This window comes from Toxotes jaculatrix, chromosome 18 (assembly GCF_017976425.1).
Source record: "Toxotes jaculatrix isolate fToxJac2 chromosome 18, fToxJac2.pri, whole genome shotgun sequence".
NCBI classification, from domain to species: Eukaryota; Metazoa; Chordata; class Actinopteri; family Toxotidae; genus Toxotes; species Toxotes jaculatrix.
The window spans coordinates 11,853,518-11,877,241 of record NC_054411.1 but is presented as its reverse complement, the minus strand read 5'-3'; the positions used below and the strand labels follow the sequence as shown (position 1 = coordinate 11,877,241).

At 41.1% G+C, this 23,724-nt stretch overlaps 4 protein-coding genes and 1 non-coding gene across 5 annotated transcripts; all 5 read right to left on the bottom strand.

Moving 5' to 3' along the window:
* Nucleotides 1-5,385: 5,385 nt before the first annotated feature.
* Nucleotides 5,386-8,446, bottom strand: pvalb8 (parvalbumin 8). The gene is made up of 5 exons (XM_041062491.1): nt 8,192-8,446; nt 7,623-7,690; nt 6,876-7,008; nt 6,162-6,271; nt 5,386-5,674 (listed from the first exon to the last, which is right to left on the bottom strand). Exons 2-5 carry the CDS (start codon nt 7,681-7,683, stop codon nt 5,649-5,651), a joined length of 330 nt encoding a protein of 109 aa, XP_040918425.1. The 5' UTR covers nt 7,684-7,690; nt 8,192-8,446; the 3' UTR covers nt 5,386-5,648.
* A 1,215-nt stretch (nt 8,447-9,661) lies between these two features.
* trnaq-cug lies at nt 9,662-9,733 on the bottom strand. The gene has a single exon. It is a non-coding gene; the product is annotated as a tRNA-Gln (tRNA).
* Nucleotides 9,734-11,612: 1,879 nt separating this feature from the next.
* On the bottom strand, nt 11,613-13,581 carry LOC121198180 (parvalbumin beta-like). The gene is made up of 5 exons (XM_041062108.1): nt 13,485-13,581; nt 12,794-12,860; nt 12,515-12,647; nt 12,027-12,136; nt 11,613-11,912 (listed from the first exon to the last, which is right to left on the bottom strand). Exons 2-5 carry the CDS (start codon nt 12,852-12,854, stop codon nt 11,887-11,889), a joined length of 330 nt encoding a protein of 109 aa, XP_040918042.1. The 5' UTR covers nt 12,855-12,860; nt 13,485-13,581; the 3' UTR covers nt 11,613-11,886.
* A 1,680-nt stretch (nt 13,582-15,261) lies between these two features.
* Nucleotides 15,262-17,813, bottom strand: LOC121198181 (parvalbumin beta-like). Its single transcript, XM_041062110.1, has 5 exons — nt 17,723-17,813; nt 16,732-16,800; nt 16,380-16,512; nt 15,833-15,942; nt 15,262-15,554 (listed from the first exon to the last, which is right to left on the bottom strand). The coding sequence occupies exons 2-5, from the start codon at nt 16,790-16,792 to the stop codon at nt 15,529-15,531; spliced, it is 330 nt and encodes a 109-aa protein (XP_040918044.1). The 5' UTR covers nt 16,793-16,800; nt 17,723-17,813; the 3' UTR covers nt 15,262-15,528.
* Nucleotides 17,814-20,362: 2,549 nt separating this feature from the next.
* On the bottom strand, nt 20,363-23,153 carry LOC121198272 (parvalbumin beta-like). Its single transcript, XM_041062270.1, has 5 exons — nt 22,963-23,153; nt 22,292-22,368; nt 21,084-21,216; nt 20,652-20,761; nt 20,363-20,394 (listed from the first exon to the last, which is right to left on the bottom strand). Exons 1-5 carry the CDS (start codon nt 23,151-23,153, stop codon nt 20,363-20,365), a joined length of 543 nt encoding a protein of 180 aa, XP_040918204.1.
* Nucleotides 23,154-23,724: the final 571 nt, after the last annotated feature.

Sequence of the window (23,724 nt, the reverse complement as noted above, 5' to 3'; positions counted from 1 at the left end):
AGGTTTTTGATACAGAGAAATAAGGTGTGCAGTCAATACGTGTTGGTTTTGTTTTTAATTTTGTAGCCACTACAATAAAAATCTTTTGTACTTTTGCAAAGCAGCAGACTTTTGACTTCTGACTTTTGGGGGTCTTATTGTCTTATTTCCCTTTTCTTCTGGACATTACAATCTGTCCTTTTATATCTGTCCATTTTAAATCACTCATCTCTCATTTTTACAGAGAAAGAAGTGACATTTTAGTAGTGTTGTGACTTTTTTTTTGACAATTACGGGTCTTTCGATAATCACAAGCATGATTATTCAATCAGAAATTATATTTAAAATAGTTGAAATTAGTTGACAGTCCAGCCAGAGACAGATTAGGAGGAATATAGGTGAGAGATAACTTGAAATGCTGCTGCAGTGGAGTTTTGTAATAGTCTCTCTGCACTCTGTTGTCTCGTGTCTCATCTCTGATGATCTCTGTGCTCTCTTGTGGACAAATAGATAAACAGAACATTTCCGATCTCAGTGCTTCAGTTCTGCAGCAGCCAACCTGTTACACCAATCAGGATCAATTAGCTCAGTCTAGCCAGTGTTATTCAATCACAAGTGATCGTTTGACTCAATCAAACCTGGAAAAGCAATCCTTTACCAGGAAGCAATTGAGGAGGCCTTGACTTTGTCTGATACCAGCCTCTCCTTTGGCAAGTCCCCTTGCAGTCACCTTCTTGTCTCTCACCTCTCTGTCAGAGGGATCAGCTTAATACTGTTTCACACTTGAGCCACATCCTCTCCTCTTCAGCCATGACAAGGGACATTTAATGAAAATGCACGATTGAGTTTGACGTCCCAACAGCTTGTTAACCCTGAATAATTCACTGTTCGCTGAAGTCTGGCAAGTGAGAGGGAAGGAGGAGTAGGGTGGTGGTGGAGGTGGTGTGGGTGTTGGGGCCAACCTGGCAGCTCTGCTGAGGTAATAGTCAGATTTAATGGCCAGACTAAGACCTGTGCTAGAAACTGAGACTACAGGAGGAGCTGAGACCTGACAGATCAATGTAGTTCTTTAAATCATGTAGAAACAATGGAGTCTGTCAATACATAGCATGGGAGCAGGGTAGGAGGTGACAGAGGCCTTGTAGGTGCTGTCTTCCTCAGGTACAGTCTTACTGGGTCACTGATGTAGATAAACATTGAGTAAACTTATATGTCTATGAATACTTTGCTTAGAGTTGCTTGCAGTACATTGAACACAGGTTTTAATATGTTTTTTTCATCTTGAAATTTTGAAAAAAATTGGGGACTAATAGCCACAAACCACATTTTAAGATGCAGACACTTGTAAATAATGTTGTCTGCCTTTCCGAGTGTAATCCAAGTTTTTTGTAAGTGTTTTGTTTTGTTTTTTTTATGTTTTGTTAACATGAGTCCATGTATCTGCTCTGTCATTTATGCATGCTGTAAGGTGTTTACTGGCCAAACTCCACTTAGACACAAACACTCTTTAGTTGTCCTCTCCAACCAGACAGTTTGCCTCCGTTATTCAGCTAGTCAAACTAAGTTTGTCCTAGATGACACTCACCATCTTATCTGATTGTGCCTTCTCATTTGGAAAAGTCTGCAAAGTACCCGTCTACCTGTCCACGACAGCCATTACTCAGTCTGAGGGTGAGTCAGCACATGTAACAGCTGCTCGGGGGTTTAGGCAGGGTGTGGCTTTTAGTTCAAATTGCAAACTTGCATTAGTCTAGTTATCACAGCTCAATGAATATCTAAAACCATGTCAGTTAGCGCATATGTAAACAATAGGTTCAAGCCAGAGTGGAAGTAGATTTTGAAAAATCGGCTTCCACGAATGCCCTGGTTGTATCAGTAATGGCCACCGATATGTGCATGGCCCATCATTCATTAATGAAGGGAAGCTGCACGCAGACATCATAAATAGAGGCTCAGGACTAATGCTTGTTGGGGAACAGTGGCAGTGCTGTCATCCCCTGCATTATGGATAGAGTTCCTGCACAGAGCTCACAAAGCCCTTTCAGTCATCCTAACACGGCAGTTAAATCTTTCACGACGTTACTCCCTGTTCAGACTATCAGGTAGCAACATCCCCGAGACCTCCAGGCTCCAAGAGCCCGGGAATGAGTCAAAATATGATTAGTGTTTGTCACAGTGAACTCTGGATGCACAGCTTATGTCCAAATGGTTGTGCTTCCCATTCCCTCGCTTGCCCGAGCACATCAGCTTGTTATCAGTTGAAGATGGGGTGCACATTAAAGTTTCACACAGACTTAATCAGTAAGGTGAGCCTGACACTCCTTTCTTGATATGAGTTTTTAGTGACAATGAAGCGAGGGTATCAATTATTGAAGTACCAAGCAGACAAGCAGGTTAGGCCTATGTGTCCATCCCAAAGGGCTTATCCAGACGTATTGCATGGTACAGTATTAGCAGCTATGTAAAATGTTTAAATATAAAATATAAAGTAAGGAAAAAGTTTGCTTGCTTGCTTGCTTTACTTCTTATGATAGATAATCCTTTGTTTGTCACCTAATGCTTCACCCTAACATTTCTACTACTGCTGCTACTACTATTACTACTACCACTACTATTGCTTTGTACTACTGAATTCAGCTCTTTGATCAAGTTCATTCATTTTTCTGCAGCTTCTGTCTTTAATCCCTTAATTCTCAGAGTACTGAATTACACCCTTGCAGGTCATACACTATAGAAATATTGCCTGTGCTCAAAATTTGTTTCATACGGTAAGACCCCTTCTCTCAGGAATAATAATTGGAAAGTATGTGATTTACCATATTACTTAGATTTAACCTGCTGCTTGAAATTACGCTACAGAAAATGGTAGTTGTTTGACCATCAACAGATTAAACGGTACAAAGGAACTCTGCTTTAAACTTGTGTGTTACGTCTAAATTGCTGTTTTATCTCTACAAAGATGATAGAGCTGTCTTTTAGGGCAAGTATCCCAAAAACTGATGTTGTTCTTTTCTCACATTGTCATCCCACCAGGACTGTTGGACATTACTTGCCTGTTACAGCTGTGGTCTCCCATAGAGAAGCCGTCTGTCTGTTTCCCTCCCTCTGCCCTTGAGTCCAGGTAATTTGCTTGTCACATTATCTTGTGCTGCTGTCGCACAGCAGCATATCCAGCAGTTAGTGTCGACTTGTTGGCTCACATTTCCTTCCTGTTTACCACTCGCCGCTCCTGACCTGCAGGGGTCACGGCTCCATTGTGTATCCCCTGGCTTGTGTTACCAACTGGCTTCCCCAACCTTGCCCCACTATCGGCCTTGTACGCCGCCACCCCCACTCCAATTCTCGTTCCTCCACAGCGTGTCTGCAGAGATGAGGATCAGAAACTGATAACAACCGATATGGATACATCATGATCTAATTAGTGCTGTGTCTCTCTGTGCAAGTCCAGTGTTAGTGTCTCGATACCTGAAGCACACGTTAGACATGAGGAATGTCTGGATTAGATTAAAAGGCAGGTTCTGCTTAAGTTCATGACTAGTTAATGGGACAAGTTTTAAGAAAACCAAATGGATTCAAACTTTGTAGTCTTCTCCTTAAACGTTTTTATTTTTCTTATGAGCAAACAATGTAGTGTAATGTAAAGCCATGAAATATATGAGCCAAAGAAATATTTTTATTACAATGTAAACATTACATTACATTAGCAATTTACTTCTGTACCACTGTCAAACTCACCAAGGGCAGTTTAAAAAATAAAACAAAATCAAAATCAGCAGAACCAGAAACGTCTTCTTTTCTATTCGACACATTCTTCGTCGTCGTCAAAACCTGGCGCCTGCATTACCCATGGTGCAACTCGACCACTGACAGGTGTATTATGCTATTAGTGGCTAATGTAGTCTTGAGCCGCTAGCCAGAAGCAGAGATGAAGAGTGGGCTATGGACATCTGGTAAACAGAAGCACTTCTTCCTAACTCCACACCCCCAGTTTTTTTTTCTTTTTCAGAATTGTAGTTGCTCTCTCCAACCCAGCCTTGCTTGATTCAGACAGTGAGCAGCAATAAGTGTGACTATACATCTTACATTTGTGACCACGACCTCATTCTAATACCAGGCTATGCCCCATAGTTCTTGAGTAGCAGGTGTGTGCTGTAATTGTCAGGTTCTCCCTATAATATACAGATATTTGAAATGACACTAAGGTGGAAGCTCTGAAAAATTGGTACTCTGTATTTTGGCGCCTCTAGTGGGTGGGTGAATAGTGAGGTGGTTGTTAATTTTAATCCCATGAATCCCGTAAGTGCAGAGAATTGAAGAGCTGTGTGCTATTTAAAGTCTCTTGGAGGAGGAATGAAGAGTCGTGATATTCTCAAACTTCGGTCTGAGAATTTGGGTGAGCGTAATAAAATGATTCTTGTTTAATATATCGTGAGCAAGCTGTCCCGAGCCATCACTGAGACCTGGCAAAGAAGTACATGTAAGGCTCGCAATCTCAGCTATAGCATTCTGCACAGTCTGCGTTTCTGAGTGTACATCACATACACACCAGCACAAACAGAAAAGATGCACATATTAACACATACATGTTGATGTGTGTATTTCTGTGCATATTTTAGATAATGTGTATTTGCATAAATGGCTGTTTGCGTCTGATGGCATATTTGATTGCAAATGATTGGGTTTTTGTGTGTGTATGTGTGTGTATGTGTGTGTGTGTGTGTGTGTGTGTGTGTGTGTGTGTGTGTGTGTGTGTGTGTGTGTGTGTGTGTGTGTGTGTGTGTGTGTGTGTTGTTGCCCTAGCCTGAGAAGCACCAAGGTTCAGCTGGGTTTATTTGCAAAGCTGAGGTCAGGTGTCACTCGATCCAGTCGCGATGACACTCAGGTGGTCCATCAAGGTCACCTCCTCTGCTTTCTCCCTGTGTTAGCTCTATATGGCTCTATAAACTCTCTCTCTCACACACACACACACTCACACTGTATACAGTATACACTCAGTCAGAACCCCTGTGTTTTCAGAATGTCTCACTTCTCGTCTACCTGATACTGTCTGACATTCAATCTCATTTACCGCTGTGATAGGTAAAGGTAAGTGTACATTTAAGTACACCTTCGAACTGTAAAGGAAACGGTGTGACTGTGTGTCTGTGTGTCTGTGTGTTTGAGCATAAGCACCTCTGGATCAGTGTACGCATACTCTACATGGATGCTCACTTCCTAAGGGTTTAGATCTTCATTTCAGTGCTCCTTTATGTAAAAACCTTGGCTACCATATAATGTTTTACTCTTCTTGTCTTGTCATGCTCCCTGTATCATCCCAAACCATATCTGAGTGGAAGACATACAGAAACATACATAGATGCACACATAGAAATAATGCAAGGAGTCGCAAGATTTGGATTTTATTCTTTTATTTTCTCAGTAATTTGGTAAATTGTACATTTATTTGGGCAATACAGCTTTATGAAGTGTGACACGTGAAAAAAAAAAAAAAACTAAGAACATTATGAGAATGTGGATGTCTGTGGCCTGGAGCGAGTCCTGCAAAATAAAAAGAATTAAAAAATTTTATCTAACCAGATGGTAAAAGATTGACTAAAACTAAGATAGCCCTTGAAGTAGTGGAATAAGGGCGGTAGCGGGATCAGACTGGAGAGATGGCGTCCAGGTGTTTAGGACAAGACCATGGCCTGGAACTCTGTGGAGAAAAGACATGGTATTAGAAAGCTGTGACACCTGCCTCAGTAAACATAGGTATTTTACATGAAGTAATTGTAGTGATTCTAAATTTTTTTATAGCACCATAGCACCGTTAACAGCGTGTCATTTTTGTAATTCACAAATCTAAAATGACAATTGCACATTGGAAAAACTGGCCATTTTAAGTGCCTGATGCATATTCCCTTTACTGCTGGGACTTAGAAAATGTAGGGTAGAAAAAATGTGTGGGGACTTGGGAGTAACTATGACTTCTGCTTGTCCAGTTTAGTACTTAAAAATGTAACAGGCTCTTTCTTACTTACAAACAAACGACCAAACTATTCAAAGAATGCAACAAATTTTCTCAATGCAAATTGAAAATGTAAAAAAAAAATGTTAAAATTGTTTTCTTAGCACAGTGTTTTTCCACATACATATGTACATTTTGCATAGTGAGTGTATTGAATAGGTGTGGATCTGCTCACCTTCTGCTCCAATCCGGCCATCGCTATCGTCATCAGCAGCACACAGGAAGGCCTTGGTCTCCGTGTCTGTCAGAACACGAGCCCCAGGAGAGAACCTCTGGAGGAAAAACCTGATGGACACAGAGCCACAGACAAATTCAAACTAAAGTTAGAGGTACTCCTTAGTAAGAACTGGATATAGCAATTGAGATAAAGGCAGTAGCTGAGATCTAACACAGAGGACTAATGTGACCTAATGCCAAGGTTTTACATTTGAATCCCTAAATTTACACAGATTATGTGCAAGATGGTAAAAAGGGATGATTGCTATATTTCACTGTAGATCTAGATCTCAAGTCACGTGATTGTAGCAAGTTTTGTTGTTGTCCATAGCTTTGCACCCACAGGACAAAACCCCAAGTGAGTACAGTCTCTTGCAATGACTCATGCTTACAGTATCTCATAAGTGTTTGAGACTTGTATTTTACATCTTTCGTTTTCATATTTTGTGGCTGAGCTTTGACCATTGGTGATTGTCTAAAGCACCACTGTGAATAAAAAGCTCCTTGCATCACAGAAAAAGCATTTACACAAGTATCGTGTAAACTGAATGGAAGACATTTGAGTCTAATCTCCTCACTCACTGGAGGCAATAGAAAAAAAAAACAGCCTCTGACCCATTAGATCCAGGGAACAACAAAAAGTCTGGAGTTTGTGAACTGGCCGATCACTCACTTGAGCTCTTCCTCCTCAATAAAGCCACTGGCGTCATTGTCCAGGATCCCAAAAACCTTCTTCACATCCTGGGGGCTCTTCTTGGAGAGGCCACACAGCTGGAAAAACTTCTTGGGGCAGAAAGAGTCTGGTGCTGGAGAAGAAATAGAAAGCTGAGTGAGGGACAGCAAAAAGTGGGTTTGATGAACAGTGACAAAACTCTGCTCTGTCTTGTGTGGGATAGTTTTCCCTCTAATCTAGAATTAGAGCAAAGTCGCTGTAATATCAGCAAATCCTCAAACAATTTATGTCAGTTTAAATTGTGGAGACAATATGACGTAGGACTGATAAGGTATTATTAAGTGTGATGTAAGTCACTTAATCTTCTTACTCAGAGGCACATAGCTTGGAGAAAATATGGGTCCTGGATGCTCTCTGTGGATTTTTTTTTTTTTTTTTGATTTTGAGATTTTGGAGCTTTTGGTCTCAGACCTCCAGTGATGACACTAGGTTACAGGATAAAATCTTAACTTTCTTCAGTCTCCAATTGCTGCTCATATAATCACTTAAAGCCTTAATCGGGTGCTCTTGAATCAGCCTACATGCATCTTCTCATCTCAACATTTTGCAGTCTTTCAGCAGGCTATCATATAGAGACAGCCCTATTGTCTGGCGACTGCACTGGCTCCAGTAGAAATACTGTATAGAATTGGGGGAGAAAAAAAATCTAATGAAGAGAGCAATAATGATATTGGTGGAAGACGATACCTTGGCAGTCCTTGATAGCACTGTCGATGGCATCAGCGGAAAGGATAGATGAGAGCGACATTTTATTCCTGTAGGAGGAACAGCCATGGTGAATTATTAACACATTTAGTCAGGTACAGTAGCAGTAAACCTTCTAACTTGACACTGATGGGGAGCAAAAGGTGTCCAGGTGACAACAGTGACAGTGAGAAGTCAGTGCAGTCACAGGCCAGGAGAGAGCGAAGCAGCAAACACAGAAAATGAAAGCCCTTACATCTTTAAAAGATCTTATAAGTCAGTAAAATAACGTCTTATTTTCTCAATACAAGCCACTAAATCCAACTGTGGTCGCTTCCCAGAGTAAACGTGTAAATAACTTTTCCGTTCTTGCTTTGCAATTTTTTTTACACCAATAAGAAAAAAAGTCTCCTGTTTTTATGCACCTGTCTTCTAAGGCAGCCTCTACAATTGCTCTAAAGCGCGCTGAATATACAAGTCAGAGAACACGCCAACAAAAAAATCTTTTGAAACCAATAAAAAAAAAAAGTTTCCATCAACAGCGACCTCCTTGAATCCACACATCAACTTACCGTGTTATGGGTTTCTTGCCCGGTCGGTGATCCAGCAGAGAGGGTAAGGCTGTGTGGTGACTGCTGTCCGTAAAGGCGGATTTATATAGGTCTGATTGCAGTGACAATAGGGATTGCTTGAGTTACCTGTCTATGGATCAAATTCTAACTGCCCGCCCCTGATCCAATTTCTCAGCTAACTAATTAACCTTTACTATTTATAGCGCCCAGGGGCAGAGAGACCGGACCGTGGACATCTGTAACGCCCTTGTAAATAGCAAATTAAGTTAAAAAGCGCATTCTTCTCCCCCATCCACCACTCCCTCCTGCCATCCCAACACCCCTCCTCCTCTCACCTCTAGAATTATGTAGCCAAGTACAGTAAAATGCGGGGAGGCTGTAATGTAACTGCGATCTCTCTCTGCTGTTCTCCCTCTCTTGCTGTTTCTGCCCCCCCGTACCCTTTCATGCAGATATCCTTTTTCAGCCGTGCAGTCCCTAAACGACCACATCTGAGCAGTATCCCACTGAAAATATGCCCTTATCAATACATTTGATGGTGAGTTATGGGAAATAAAACGTCAGCTGACACTGAGCGTTTCCATGTCAGTTCTGTTGTAGTCCTACATAAGGACAGTGTGTCTCATGTGCACAGCACTAACGCCAGATTATTGAGTCGCCCCATAGGTCAGCGCGTGTGTCTTGTGTACTGTGGTGCTGTGGTGCTTCACCTGCTCTATTCTACCACATCTGCCTAAGGTGACGCTGAGCCACAGCAGATGTGGGTCTCATGATCTCCAGCCAAATCTAATGTGACCTAAGACACACATCATAGCTGCTCACCTCTGAATGTCAGGGAGTTTATAACCTTCTCACTGTCTCACATTGACAGACAAGGGGGGGACAGCCTCGCGAAACTGCTTTGTCAACTGTGCTGATTAAGGGACCCGAGGTCACCCTCTGCTGTCCCGTCTCACCGTGGTGGTGATGATGATGCATAATGTACAGTGTCCCAGGTATTCACATGGACCATTTAAATGGGAAGGTATAGGAGGCAGAGGTCACACGGGGCTGAGTAGGCTGCTGGTTTCATTTCTACTTGAGTTTGATCATTTTGTCCCCGTTTGTCTCTTTGTTTCTTTGTGGAAGCCGCAGAGCTGCACGCTATTTGTCCAGTAGCGAAATGGCCAGTTCTGGTTGCCTTTTCCGAGGGCATCTGTGGCCCCCAGCGGGTCTGACACACAAACAAATTCAGGGGTCATTAAGCACATTCCTGGGAGAGTGTTCACTGCAGTAGCAGACGGAAAAAGAAGGTCACGTCCTCCATGTAAGGTTAGTTGAAGGTGTGCATAATCAGGATGGAGCGCAACAGGCTGACATGTCCTGTTGAAAGTGTTTTTTGTGTGAACATTTTCAAGTTAATTTATAATCAGTTTCTGTAATGCTGAAACTGCCACTGAATCATTAGATTGTTGAATTTAATAAACAAGCAGGTTCCACCGAGATTTGAACTCGGATCGCTGGATTCAGAGTCCAGAGTGCTAACCATTACACCATGGAACCCCCACTGGTTGCACATTCTTCCTGGAGTGGCTCCAGGATACAATCTACAACCTGACATGAAGGGATATATTTGTATATAATCAAATTCAGGGGCAAAGCTTTCTCATGCCAGATGTCACTCACTTAACGATAGTTCTCTTGGCACCGCTGTGCGTGTCTGGCGTGGTGTCCTGCCACGTGCGTAAAGTTCGTCTTAAACATTTACAGGCCTGAAGACAGAAAGCTCGTGTGTGAAATCAGTCAAAACGTGGTCCAGGATAAAGGAACCAATATTTTATTTTGTGGTGATATGATTAAGTTATTAGTTAAATGACCTGATGATAGGTAAGAATCAATCACACGTGCTGTGGCCATGGATTTTACGCGCACTGTATGCACAGTAGCTTTTTGTTTAATTCCCTGGCAGCTTCCTGGCGTCTTTCATTAATGAATAAAAGCTTGTATCTCCGGCGGTTTGTCATCGTCAACCTTTCCTAAACCTAATCCCGGTGCCAACTTGTTAATGGGGCCCCTCAACAAGTGATGTCTGATAGTCTTCTGTGAGGTTGTAGCGCAGGTGGACTCCTGAGCAGGTAAAAGATCCACCCCGGACTCTGTGTGAAAAAGAGACTGAGGACACCGGATCGAGAGCAGTGGTGCGACTTTACCCACACCCGGTGCATGATGTCATGCGCCATGTTGATACCTCGTAGACTATACTGTTACTGGGCGATCATTTATTCATTTACATTTGCTAATGTTCTTTACGAGTAGCACTCTTGGTCCTATAGATTGGCCGAGAGGGCGACCTCAGCCTCGGCTTATCCGGGACACAGGGGACAGGAAGTTGTTACTCAAAGAAAACATAATTTAAAATGAGTTCTTCAGACTATTCCCCCTGCACTGCATGAGAACATGCAGTGAGAACTGCATGACTAAAATTTTCTGTCAATATTAAAATCATGTTTGTCTTAATTAAGATAAAAATATAATTTCTTAAAATTAACTAGATTGAATTTATTTTCAGTGCTCTTTGGAACAATCTCACCTGACATATTTAGCAGTATTAAGTATTTCAAGTTAAATATTGGACTGCAGGCTAAATCAATCATTTTATCCACTAATGTTTTAACCAAAATGAAAATAATAATAATACGTTTTAAGATTTTCGACATGTAAAATATCTTCTTTTTCATTTGTCCTACTGCCTGAACTTATGTTACAGTTGTCATGTTGATGGCCAGATGATTTACTGAGTGCCTGTCACAGCATCAACTGTTAATGGTCATAACTCCATCTAGTGGCTGCAGGATGGAGCTGCATGATCAAACACACAGGCACGCACACACACGCACACACTTATAAACTGCATGTACAAGTGTGTTTGTGTGCGTTTACTTGTTCTTCTATGTTTGTGAGGACCAATTTGAGAAGACACCTTACAGTGTGAGGACATTTTGGGAAACTGAGGAGAGTTTGGCCTGTGTTCACTTTCTGGAAAACCTTCAAAGGGCTATTTGAGGGTTAAGACTTGGTTTTAGGGTTCAGGATAGATTTTGGTTCAGGTTATGGTTTGGGTAAGGGGCTAGGGAATGCATTATATCAGAGAGAGAGAGAGAGAGAGAGAGAGAGAGAGAGAGAGAGAGAGAGAGAGAGAGGGAGCATTAACTGTAAGGGTAAGGATTACATCACCAGTTAAAATTACCATCAAGTTGTTTTTCTTTATTTACTATTTACCTTAACATATTTTGCCACACATGTAGGCTTGTTATTTAATTGGGTTAAAATTGAAATTGAATTTGATGGAGAGAGAAATAGAGAAGTGGTTGTACAGAATTTTTCTGATGTTTTGCGTGTGTGTGAATTGAAAAGAGACACAAATCATACGTGAAGAATAAAATTCCCATGGGACCGTAGCAAAAGAATGTTTATTCTTTTTTTACCGTTCGTTCCTGGAAAGTGCATCACAGATTTTACAGTAAGCAAAATTCATATTTAAGACATGAACACAACCGAGCGACATTCACAATCATCATTTTTGGACAGTGTGTTGCATAGGAGGAAACGTCTCTTAAGCAAATGTATAAAAATCATTTATATTCAGATGAAAAGGGGGGAGGTCGACGTGGGCTTTGTTGTTCCATCAGAGCAGGTGTTGTTGGTCAGTTGCCATTTTATGCCTTAACCAAGCTAGCGAACTCTGCAGGGAGACAGAAGAAAACACACAGGTGGCATCCGCTCAGAAGTTGCGCCAAAAATATCTAAAGACTGCTTCAACCAGCCCGCATCAGAGGAGGTCGATGGGTGCCCTTACCATCAGCGCCAATCTTGCCGTCACCGTCGGTGTCACCGGCCTTGAGGAAAGTCTTGGTCTCGGTGTCGGTCAGTACGCGCGCACCTGCCTTGAAGTTCTGCAGGAACAGCCTGCGGACACACAGAGGCGGTGGTGAGTTCAAGGACCCCAGCTCGCTTTGGCCGAGGCACACTTCACTTGGAAATCAGACTGCAGAACTCGTCATAAAAATGTTTTACCACGGATCGAAGAAGCCTATTATTTTGACAGCAGCCATAAATTATTGGATGTAGTTAATCAAAAGACAATAAAAAAGATCTACAGCCATTTGGCCAAATAGGAGAAATTAGGACGTCTAAAGATAGTTTGACCTTACGGATCAGGACCCCCCCCCCCCCCCCAAAAAAAAATCAAGAATGTCTTTGTATGGTCTGATGTGTGGACGTCTGTTTGGCGACAAAGGTGGTGGTGTTTGCTGTGTGTTGTGTTGCCACAAGTGTGTGTCTCACTTCAGCTCATCCTCCTCAATGAAACCGCTCTTGTCCTGGTCGATGATGGCAAAGGCCTTCTTCACGTCCTCGGGAGTCTTGGCGGCCAGACCGCAGGACTTGAAGAACTTCTTGTGGTCGAATGTGTCAGCGCCTGAAATCAACGCGGGTTGTTTAAAAAAAAAAAAATCAACCAAATAAAGTAGCTGTTAATGCTCCAAAAAGCAAAACAAAAAAACACTGTCACCACACTTAGTGGTGCTGTGATTGGGATTTTGTCATTGTCACTTGAGGACTCACCTTTGCACCCATCCAGGGCTGCAGTGATGTCAGCATCAGTCAGTACACCTGCGAAGGCCATTTTGATCTGCAGAAATAAAATAAAAGCGACGATTAAACTTTTAAAGTAGCGTGTATTATGGCAGGGTGATCGCCGGGGAGCCAGCTGTGAACTTTACCGTATCACATGTGTGGATTGTGTCTCACTATATTCGTATTTCTTTTCTAATTTAGAATAAATAAGAAGTGGCAGCAAATGACATTTGCAGAACAGTTTGATCTGTTGCCAGAAAAGTATTTATTTTCTTTTTTTTTTAAATTCTGATAACTGTTCCGAATAAAATAGAAATAGAGAGATTTCACATTTCAAAGGGTAAATTATTCAGTCCACTTCTTTCTGAAGGTAATGTCTGATGTTGCATTTCCAAATCCCAATTCGGTGAGGCTGAGATTGACACAGCTCTATAGATGCTGGGAGGTCTGACCAGTAATCCATGTCTTCATGCCGCTGACGCTCCCAGAGACAAAAAAAATAAAGAAAAAGAAAAACGCATCTCTTTCTTTGGATGCTGCATTGCAGTGCGAAGTCCTTATTAAACCATAATGTTTAAAAAAAATCATTAACGTTTGCTCAGAGATGCCAAGACTGATGCTGCGGCTTTTGTCTGCGGGGATCCTGTGGTTTTCTCTTTCTCCTTTCATTCAAACTCACCTCTGCTGTCTTTGCTTTGTAGGGTACAGATGATACAGACAAGACTCGAGTCCACTGCAGTGATCTCCCCGGTGCTCCCGGTGACCTTTTATAGTTTCACTCCATCGAAATCCGAGGCATAAGATAACTGACACCGCCGATAGAAGGGGGTGGCGAAAATCTGCCCTGTGGCCAGAGAGCGCTCTATTTTAAGTTTCACAAATGAAGACGCTTAAAAGGTGCGTTTGAAGAAGTCTTTCATACCCCCCCACCCCACCCTCCAATGCTAAGAATAGGCCTGTGCACTGCTGAGGAGGACGAATTGGAAATGCTGCTGGCAACACAGCTATGTTCAAGAGGGTGGATACTGAGCATGCATGCATTAGAGCTGGCGTAAGTGGCACTAATTGGTTGTTTTCCCTCTTTTCTTGTAATATTGTTGATTTGGAAGGCATTGGCTATTTTATACATGAATTTACTTTTAGTCTTTTGGGCGTGTTTTGGGGACAAACAGTCGTTAGATGTGATATGCCTTGAAGGACATGATATGTCTTGAAGGTTAATGTTAAATGTGCAAAAATAAATTCTACTTCACTTTGTGAGGAAATAAATGTTTTTGCTGTTTAGACATTTAGTCAAGCTGAGTGTATAAAGATGCCTAAATGATGCAATAGTTTGTATTTTGTCAAAGTTAGGCTGCATCTTTTTTTTTCTTCCAGTCCTAATTGTGGTGCATAGAAACAGTGCAAATTTTCCAAATTTCATTCAGCCCCATTATTTTACACATTCTAAAAATGTATTTATTATCTTATCTGCCAAATTAGTCAAAGAAAAAAAACCCTCTTCTGATACTACTTGGACATGGCCCATTTTTCTTTGTGAGTCAATTTACCCTTCATATGCTTAAAATGTTTAAAAGCACAAAGAAATAATTTTTTTTCTCCAAACCAAGATAAAGAAAAGGGGGAGAGGGATATTCTGAACCGTATTTTCTTGGCCTGTAGGTGGCAGCACTACCCTGTGGGGTGAGCCTGGAGAAACAGTAGACTTCTATCATCATGTCTCTTTCTGTTTTGACCACTGGTTGGTCATCTGATACGGTTCAGGGTTTACATATTGCTGACTGGCAATTCCCTTAACATTCATAACTTCCAGTGGAACTGCAATTTGACTTTAATATAACATTTGAGCTGTTCAAATGTCTTTCTAGGCCAATTCATGTATGTATAATATTCTCCAAGAAAATGTGGCACATTCCAAACACTGCAAGGAAATAAAACAATTTAAAAACCCTTCAGACCACTAAAGATTTGCATCTTAGCAGCAGATGTAACCTGCTAAAAGTCCTGCTGATACAACAGTGGCTGTTAATAGCCCTCCTGTTGCCACAGCACATCATCTAATTGACTACGCAGCAGTTGGTGAAGAAAAAGACCTTGGAACAGAGCACCTAATTACACTTTGTGTGACAGCTATCCATTGTAAAACCTCCCTGGATCCAGGAAGTATGCGAGCAAAGCCCCAGGGCCATTCCCACTGTGTTTGCCAACTAGTGGTTTGTGTCCAGCTACACTCCCCTTTCTCATTAGCCAATTATCAAAACAAATGCTGGGCAGGCCATTGCAAACCATCTCTCAGCGCCTCCCAAGTATCCAAAACCCCTAGTAAGTGGAAACTCATTTAGCACCGCCTCTTCCTCTACCCATTGTGTTGACATAGCTACAGCTATGTGAAGACAGTGGGTTGTATAATTCAAGAGAAAAGTTGACCAATTCAAAGACGACTGCCCTGAACAAGATGACTTTACACCAAAAGAGTATTTATTCCTGGTTATTCACTCTTCCTCAGAAGTGCAGATGGTGTTGTACAGTTTGCACAAGTCATTTTTCAGAACATATAACACATCTGAATAACATTAGCAGTAATGTATGTGTTCCATGTTGAGAAATAGTCCGCAGGCAACTCATAAATAAGGTATAAAAAATATTCTTTCAGCTGATGATTATTGAATCTTGCAAGGAGTTCGCAGTTCCATGAAAAGAAGTAGATCTTGGTCAATGGAAATTTATGCCTTTACAAGGGCAGCAAACTCTGTGAAAGTAGAATAAAACTGCCATTAGTAGTGAGCAAAATGTATTCAGATTATCATGTCATCAGGGTGGTATGAGCTAGACTGATTGGACCCACTCTCTGACCAAGAGTTTGAGTCTGTGCAGCTACAGAAAATATGTGAATGGGTGTTAGAAATTAAATTGTGATAAAGATTAATTGCCAATAGGCATCAGAAATAATTTTGTTTGTCTTTGCTGTGTGCTGCTATATTCAAAGATGGGAAAGTGTGCCCTGCTCCACTAAGAAAGAACTCTTACCATCGATTCCGATCTTGCCATCACCATCACTGTCACCAGCAGAGAGGAAAGTCTTGGTCTCCTTGTCAGTGAGTGCTCTGGCGGTAGCAGAGAAGTTCTGCAGGAACAGCCTGAAAGGTGGACAAATAGCAGTAGTTAAAATGATGTATATCTCAGTCTGTATTGATTGATCTGCACTAAATCTTTATGTAGAATGGGTTTCCTTTGCCTTTTTTCCCCCTGCTTGAGATTTAACAACAAAATGAAATGTTTCCAAAAGCTTGTCTATAAGGATTTTAATGTACAGAGTCCTAAAACTTTCAGGCTTCACTGAACATGGGCTCTCTTTAGATGCAGTCAGTGTGTTATTTGACTCTCAGATTGTAGCCAAGCCAAGCTAACATGTACAAATGAGGTGGAAAAGAAAGGCTACCTCTTGTTTTCAGATTGATTTAGACCTAAATTAAACACAAGACTGTAATATTATATCTGGTGCATATTTTTGGGCCACTGAGGCCTAAGCATCGGGTGTCAGCTTTAAGTGTGAAGTGCTATGATGATGTCTTACTTCAGCTCCTCCTCCTCAATGAAGCCACTGTTGTCCTGGTCAATGATCTTGAAGGCGTTCTTGACATCTTCTGAGGACTTGCTGGCCAGGCCGCATGCCTTGAAGAAAGTCTTGTAGTCGAAGGAGTCAGCAGCTGGAACACAGATTTTCACACCATTAGCACCCTACAGGCTGCATGAGCACAGCTTAGGACTTCAGTGTTGATCTAATGTGATAACTGTGTATCAGCTCTTTTAAATTTATTTGAATTTGCTGTGAAGATTCACAATATGCCAATAGTAAGAAAAATGAAGAAATCAGTTCACTGCATTTACTGTTTAATATACTGTATACTAATGATAATGGAGCTCACCTGAGCAGCCGTCCAGAGCTGCTTTCACTTCAGCATCATTGAGGACACCAGCGAAGGCCATTTTTTAATCTGAGAGGGGAAAGAAGACATAGTTCACTGTTAGTGAAAACATCACAAGTCCTATACAGTGGTTATGTTTTTTGCATTGTAAATATCCTTCTTCAAAGCAAACCATCTGAAATACTGATCTATCTGGGAGATTCAGATACTCTGTAGGCCTATGAGACAGTGACTTCAGAGAGGTATTCAGAGAGGTTAATATGCTTCTCTCAAATGGCTGCTGTTTTTAATCAAAATGCATGAAGCAGCCTTGGGTCTGAGGATTAAAATCATGCATCAGTAGCCAGACATTAACGTCCAAGAACCGAGCAAGGCTATTCCTGCAGTAGCTTCATAAGAGAGTAAAAGTTCAGCTCATATAAACATTGCATTGGAAAGCTACGTTTTCAACCATTTCCAAAGCCACTTCTTTGTTTTGCTCACGATTAAGCAACTTAATTGCTTTAATTTGCAAAGCCTGCCACGAAGAACCACCGCTCCTGTTTTCCTGTTTTCTTTCTTTCCTGTTTTTTTTAATGGGCTAAAGAGCTACTCTTTGCCCTCCGGATGTCTGATCACAGCACAGGTCTGACTCTGTTTATCCCAAAGCGTTAGGCTGCTATGGCACTAAATAGATGATGCTCCCACTGAGAGGCCAAATCACGGCAACATGAATCACTGCCAGAAATAAACAATGCAGCTGGGGGAGAAAACGCAATGATAGCGCAAATTATCATCCACAAACGTTGATCCTTTGAAATCAAATGGCCAAATCTGGCCTCCTTATCGCACTGATTGAATCGTCCTGTGGTCCGAGTAGTTGTTGGCTATGTTGGTTCCATTTCTCTCTACAGTTTATAGTCCACGGGGATCTCCTTGTCTGAATCCCTTTCCTCCCAGTGCAATCTGCCAGAAGTCAGTGTGGCCTTTGCTGGGCGCACTTCCCACTCACCTTTGCGCTGCGTTGAGGCGAGTGAAAACCAAGGCGGACTAGAGCGAATGCCCCAAGCTCCTTTCCCTCTCTCTTATATATCGTTGAGCAACACCATTTACAGAGCTTTGAGTCTCAGTATCAGGTACCAAGATGCATGGGTTTCGAAAAAATGTGTCTAGTAGTCTCGACCTATTTTTAGGTGAACAAATGAGGATGCTACCATGTGCTGCCATGAGGCCTATAGCTAGACGTGTGGAAACCTGAGCAGGCCCCGCTGCTCGCTCACTTCACGGGACATGTTGCACTGCATATGATTTATAGCCAGCGTTTTCAGATGCTGAGCTTGATGTTGTTGCGAGTTTCATCTGAGAATATAAATGAAATGATTGGAGATGTGTGAGAGTGCAGGCCGTGGGCCATGTCCCCCACCGCCGTTTCAATTTGTGAGGGGAACTCGGAGCCAAATGCCAAATGCTGTTCACTTTCTCAATTAACAGAGGAAATATTTATTTCACGGCATTAAACGTAATTAATCTCTCTGGGAAGAAATAGTCTGTTGGGCTACTCAGATGTTGTAAAGGGGTTTGGGGGGGACTGTTATAATAATTATTACTGCCATTAAAACACTATTGCTTTTAATCTAATTTGTGTTATCACTATTTATATTATATATGATTATAGAGATGTATTCCTCTGTAGTGTATATGTTATTTCAGTCTTGTGTAGTATCAGTAAAATGGAGCCCATTCGTATGCATTGTGACCCTGCAGCGCGTCTGTCCAACTTAATGGAGCTTAACTATATATTTTATCTTTAACAATATCAGAGTTATTTAGTAATACCTGCAGTATCTATGGTAGGCCTGCTCAGAATTGGAATGTACGTTACTGTCTGGTTATTTCCCAAATAGTTTGTATTCTGTCTCTTCTGAGTTTTTAGAATGAGTTCTTTATAAAAAAAAAAAAAAAAAAAAGTATTGGAGTCAGGCTTTCTATTCTTGAATGTGAGGGACTGGAGTTGCAACACCGCCCTGAGATGATCTCAGATGATAGAAATGTGCGACCTCTAGCTGTTTGCTGCCCCGTGACATTAACTAGCTATAGCTACCTAAAGTATAGGCTGTAGTATATTTCCATATGGTTCGTCTGAACTCCACAGCGAGTTCAGCGAGTCGTGTTTTCAGCGAACTCAGCGTCCTCACAGGGACAAGAACTAGGGGCCTACACCGCAGGATCCTTGTCCTTAGTAGGCAATGCACTAATCATTCAGACTATTTTCTGTGTGCCGAGAGATTGCGTGTGTGAACACGTGAACAAGTTGGCAATATGTTGACAACTCATTTTACTTTGACTTTTCATAGCCCTAAATGCAGTTCATTTTTCACACATTAATAACTCAACCAAGGATGTGAACGCCCTTTTCTCAATGTTTTCGTTAGCCACGTGTGATCGATGGACTGTATTAGGTTTTTTTGTGGTCTATATGACCTCTTTATGAAATACAAACATTAAGACTAATAAAATTTAGGTCCTTTCAACCTTAAGTAATCATCACGGAAACTCACCTCAGTGTATCTATTCCGTATATAAAAAGTATTTGGCATAATTATGGGGGATTTTTTTTCTGCTTGGTCTGCAGAAATTCGAAATCCGTCCAGCAGAAGGCAGTACTAGTCCTAATTAGGAAAGAATGAGGATTTTTGGAAGAACTCGTGTTCTGAGATTTGAGGAGGGGTCCCATCAATTTTAATTGCAAAATCACGCCTAATTAAAATCAATGATTTCCTCAAATTGGGGAAATTTAGCTCAGTGGCTTTTCCATTTCCTTATCGCTACATATTTTAGGACATAAATTACTCAGTGAATCAGAATGGGGGTTTGTCCATTGTCATCCATGAGCGTCATTTGGATGTAATAAGTAGAGTACAGCTGAGTGATTTCATGCCCAGGCGCAAATTGGGAACTCTATACTTTATCCTAAATGTTTCCCATTTGATATATATGTATATAATTTTTTTTAATTAAATAAAATGAGAACACAGATCAACAGATGTCACTTTGATGAAGCACATCAAGAAGCAGATCTCTCTTTATGTTGCATAAATATATTAAGTTAATTTGGTGAAAAGGCTCCTAATGAATTATCACACATTATCATCTCTAACTTTCCCCATCAGTACAAACACATTGCAGTGAATGATACCTCGCACAGACTTTAAGACTCTTGAGTAAGCGAAACTGAAACCCCGAATATCTTGACTGTCACCACATATGTTGCAACAATCATACCATCCCATGGGCTCTCAGCTTGTCTTCACATTAGGAAATGAGACACTTCATGCATTCTCCATTACAGGTCGATTTAAAAAAAAAAAAAAAAAAAAAAAAGACCAGCAGACTGATATCACATCTAATAATTACATTTATTAATCCATTCCAGGAACCCGATTAATGAAATACACACACAACTAATATCCGGCTTTAGCCATCTGTCCACCAAACACCTTACACTTTATTGTATCACATCAACTAGGAGAGCAGCAGGCAGGTACAGGACATCTGAGGTTTCTGGTCTTTCCATCAAACAATCTGGAATGTCAGGATTTCCATAAGAAATCCATTATTCAAAACAGGGAGAGATGGCTGTAGTCGTGTGTGTTTATTCTCTTTTTTTCAGGAGATCACAGAACTCTGGGAGAAAAAAAAAAGAAACAGTGGATTAGTTTTCTGCAGGCAAGAAGTCAGTGTCATGCAGCATTGTGGTTACGCAAGATGACTAACAACAAATTATTTGCTTGCTTGTTTGAGGGCATAGTTTTCTAGTTTGTTTGTATGTGCTTTTTATAGACTGCAGTTTCAGCACTAAGTAGTGGACAGCTCCCCCATGTACAGATGACTCCTTTTCTTGTTCGCTGACGAGCTTTTTCAGATGTTTTACAAGCACCCACCTTCCATCCCAATCTTGCCATCGCTGTCCCTATCTCCTGCAGCCATCAGACTCTTGGTCTCAGCCACAGTCAGCTCCCTTGCCCCCGGAGAGAAATTCTGAAGGAACAGTCTGATGGGTCGACAAAAAAAATATATATATACATATCAGTGATAAGCTTGATCTTTTCTGGTGGTATTAATCTCCCTTCTAGGCTTTTCTGAGGCGTTGTAATCCCCCTCTCTATAGCTCACCAGGCTTCCCCACATATGTTGCTCAATTCATTCATAGCAGAAATGGTGCTCCATTCATGCACTAACCTCTGCCTGAGGGCCACCACAAGGGAGTTACAACACGGATGTAACACACATGCACAAATACACCCTCACACACATCTGTACCACACTGTGTTCTTGCTCAAGCCTTTTAACCACGCACACTCCACCATCCTTACTTGAGCTCCTCCTCCTCAATGTATCCACTCCTGTCTTGGTCAAGGACTGTAAACACTTTTTTCCCATCTGCCTCAGATGCGCCAGTCAGACCCACTTGCGCGAAGAATGACTTGAAGTCGAATGTGCCTGGAGCTACATTGGCAAAGAGAGAGGGACAGACAGATGTGGGAGTGAGAGGTCAATCACAGAATGACAAGAAAGCAAGAATGGTGAAGGGCTGAATAGAGATGTCGCATTTACTCATTCGCTCAGATGACTTTCAATCTTCAACCAATGACATTTACCAATATACACCCTGTAGCGCATCACTATCTTATACCATTATAGGCAATGTCATTATGCCATTGAAACACTCAAAGCACAATGGATATTGCCCATGGCTCTAATGCAAATGTTAAAAGCCCTTTCCTTGTCAAGCCATTCAGAGTGGATATTCTGATATAGGATGAGTTACTTTCAAGTAACTGGACCTGATTTGCTGAGGAAGACTTTAAGAAACTTTAAGAAATTAAAAGATTTACACTCTATTTAACTTACTTAAAATAAGGAAGGAAAATCTTTTTAAAAAATGTATCCATGACCCTAAAGTGATTTGTGTGCTATTCCCACTTTTATTAGACATTTTAGTTTTCCACCACTTTTTAAAAGAAATCAGAGAAATCACATCCTTTTATTGATACATACATAAAGTGCAAAAAAATACGCCTGACAAAGTTTGAATGTTATTTTGCCAAAAACATTGCTAACAGGGGATGTTTATTGAATAAAGGGCATGTAAGCACTGACATTTGATTTTCATTGGAGCGGTTGAGCTGTGTCTCTGCCTTGTCATGCAGACATAATTGCTTGAGATAAATAATTAAGTGCTTTGGGATGTGAGGGCTGTATAGCTTGTGTGATTTGGTCTTCTCTGTATGAAAGCTCAACATAAACACTTTGGTATCTGGGTGGTAACTTCCCTCCTGCCACATGGCTGCCAGGTTACCTGCAGGCTCCCTGTCCCCACTGTGAACAACACATCACACAACTATCCCCAGTGGGAGTGGGAGTGGGAGTGGGTTTAACAGTGCCTGTCTCTCCCTGTAATATGTAAGTGGATGTAAATTCATTTCCTGCAAAGTATGCCTTCTTCTGTTAATGATTAGATGCTTGTAAAGTGTGCATCTCCCTCCGTGCGGGGCGTGTGTGTGTGTGCTGTCTGACTCACCTTGACAAGCCTGGACCGCAGCCTTGATGTCGTCGTCGCTCAGCATCCCTGCAAATGCCATGGTCCTCTGTGGCTGCCTGAGGGATACACACACACACACACACACACACACACGCATGGAAGAAATGCAAAGTGACAGTAAATGAAACTGGCGCAGGTGTTTTTTGCTGTCAGATAACAGTCTCTGTCAGATAAAAACAGTCAGAACTTGTGGATAGATTAAGCATTATCATTCCTGTGTGGGTTGTCTTGAGGTACATCAGCATCGTCAGAAACCATGGGACTGAGTTGTACCTTTTATCAGTAGGGATGTACCATTTTGTCAATAAGGTACAACCACACTAACAAAGATATAACTTTGTAAACTATTGTTTTCTCATTGGGAGAGCTATTTCATCATATGACATGGTTTAAATCATATGATAATTAGCTGACGATCCAAGCTTTGTTTCACAAAATGAAACAGTTTCCTTTCCCACAGAGAAAGTTGTTGAAACTTCAAGGAGAAAACACAAAGAGGGTTGAACATCCTATTTTTCCCTTCTGCATTTTAACATTTATTTAAAGAAAAACTACTGAGATGCTCCAAGGTACAAACACACACAGAACTGCCAGCTATCATCACACAAACACTGCCGTGCACATGTATTTGCAAAAAGCTTGGTACTCACTGTGCTTCGGGTGAGGTTTGCACTCTCTGAGCCGATGATGTGCAGATCTCTGCCTCTCTTGCTTTGTGCGTATAAGCCACCAACACTCTCTTGCAGCTTCGTGATCCAGAGTGCAAGAAGCAACCTGACGTATCTGTCCTCAAACCCAGGGAGATTTCCCCCACGCCACAGAATGCCTCCTCCTCCTTCATCAGTTAATCAGAGCAGATAATTTTCTCACTTATATTGTTTTGCAAACTTGCAGGCAAAAATAAAATAAAATAAAATAAAATAAAATAAAATAAAATAAAATAAAATAAAATAAAATAAAATAAAATAAACACACCAACAACTATGTTAGCTGAAACTGATCATCATAAATATAAATGCATTTTTATTTGTAGAAAATTTTCATTTAAGATTTATCCCACTACTTCTGCTTTTACTGCTAATGCCACAACAACCATTACCAATAACGCTATTACTATTATTCACATTATGATTAACAAGGAATATAAATGTGCAGAAAAAAAACAGTGTAAACAGATGAAAATGCAATAATCATTTTGGAAGTCTTAAAACGTCTAAAGAAGTACCCACAGAACATTACAGTAATTAAATCTGATGTTTGTTTTTTTTGTTAAAGTTTAATCACACCTCATAAAAATTCACTTATTATGTTCTATGGCTTGAAAGTCATTCAAACGACTATGTCAGGAAAAACTTATATATAGAGGTACCACTACCACTACCTCTGATGTTTTTTTTTTATTATTAAAGTTT

Coding starts and splice junctions, on each gene's coding strand:
- pvalb8 (XM_041062491.1), bottom strand. CDS start 7,683: ATGTCGCTCTCATCTATCCTTTCCGCTGATGCCATCGACAGTGCTATC. Junction 7,009..7,622: donor TGCTATCAAGGACTGCCAAG/GTATCGTCTTCC, acceptor TTTCTTCTCCAG/CACCAGACTCTTTCTGCCCC. Junction 5,675..6,161: donor TGGCCGGATTGGAGCAGAAG/GTGAGCAGATCC, acceptor TTTTCTCCACAG/AGTTCCAGGCCATGGTCTTG.
- LOC121198180 (XM_041062108.1), bottom strand. CDS start 12,854: ATGGCCTTCGCAGGTGTACTGACTGATGCTGACATCACTGCAGCCCTG. Junction 12,137..12,514: donor ATTGAGGAGGATGAGCTGAA/GTGAGACACACA, acceptor GTGTGTCCGCAG/GCTGTTCCTGCAGAACTTCA. Junction 11,913..12,026: donor CGGCAAGATTGGCGCTGATG/GTAAGGGCACCC, acceptor GTCTCCCTGCAG/AGTTCGCTAGCTTGGTTAAG.
- LOC121198181 (XM_041062110.1), bottom strand. CDS start 16,792: ATGGCCTTCGCTGGTGTCCTCAATGATGCTGAAGTGAAAGCAGCTCTG. Junction 16,513..16,731: donor AGCTCTGGACGGCTGCTCAG/GTGAGCTCCATT, acceptor TCTGTGTTCCAG/CTGCTGACTCCTTCGACTAC. Junction 15,943..16,379: donor ATTGAGGAGGAGGAGCTGAA/GTAAGACATCAT, acceptor TCCACCTTTCAG/GCTGTTCCTGCAGAACTTCT.
- LOC121198272 (XM_041062270.1), bottom strand. CDS start 23,153: ATGAAGGAGGAGGAGGCATTCTGTGGCGTGGGGGAAATCTCCCTGGGT. Junction 21,217..22,291: donor TGCGGTCCAGGCTTGTCAAG/GTGAGTCAGACA, acceptor TTGCCAATGTAG/CTCCAGGCACATTCGACTTC. Junction 20,395..20,651: donor TGGCAAGATTGGGATGGAAG/GTGGGTGCTTGT, acceptor TTTTTCTCCCAG/AGTTCTGTGATCTCCTGAAA.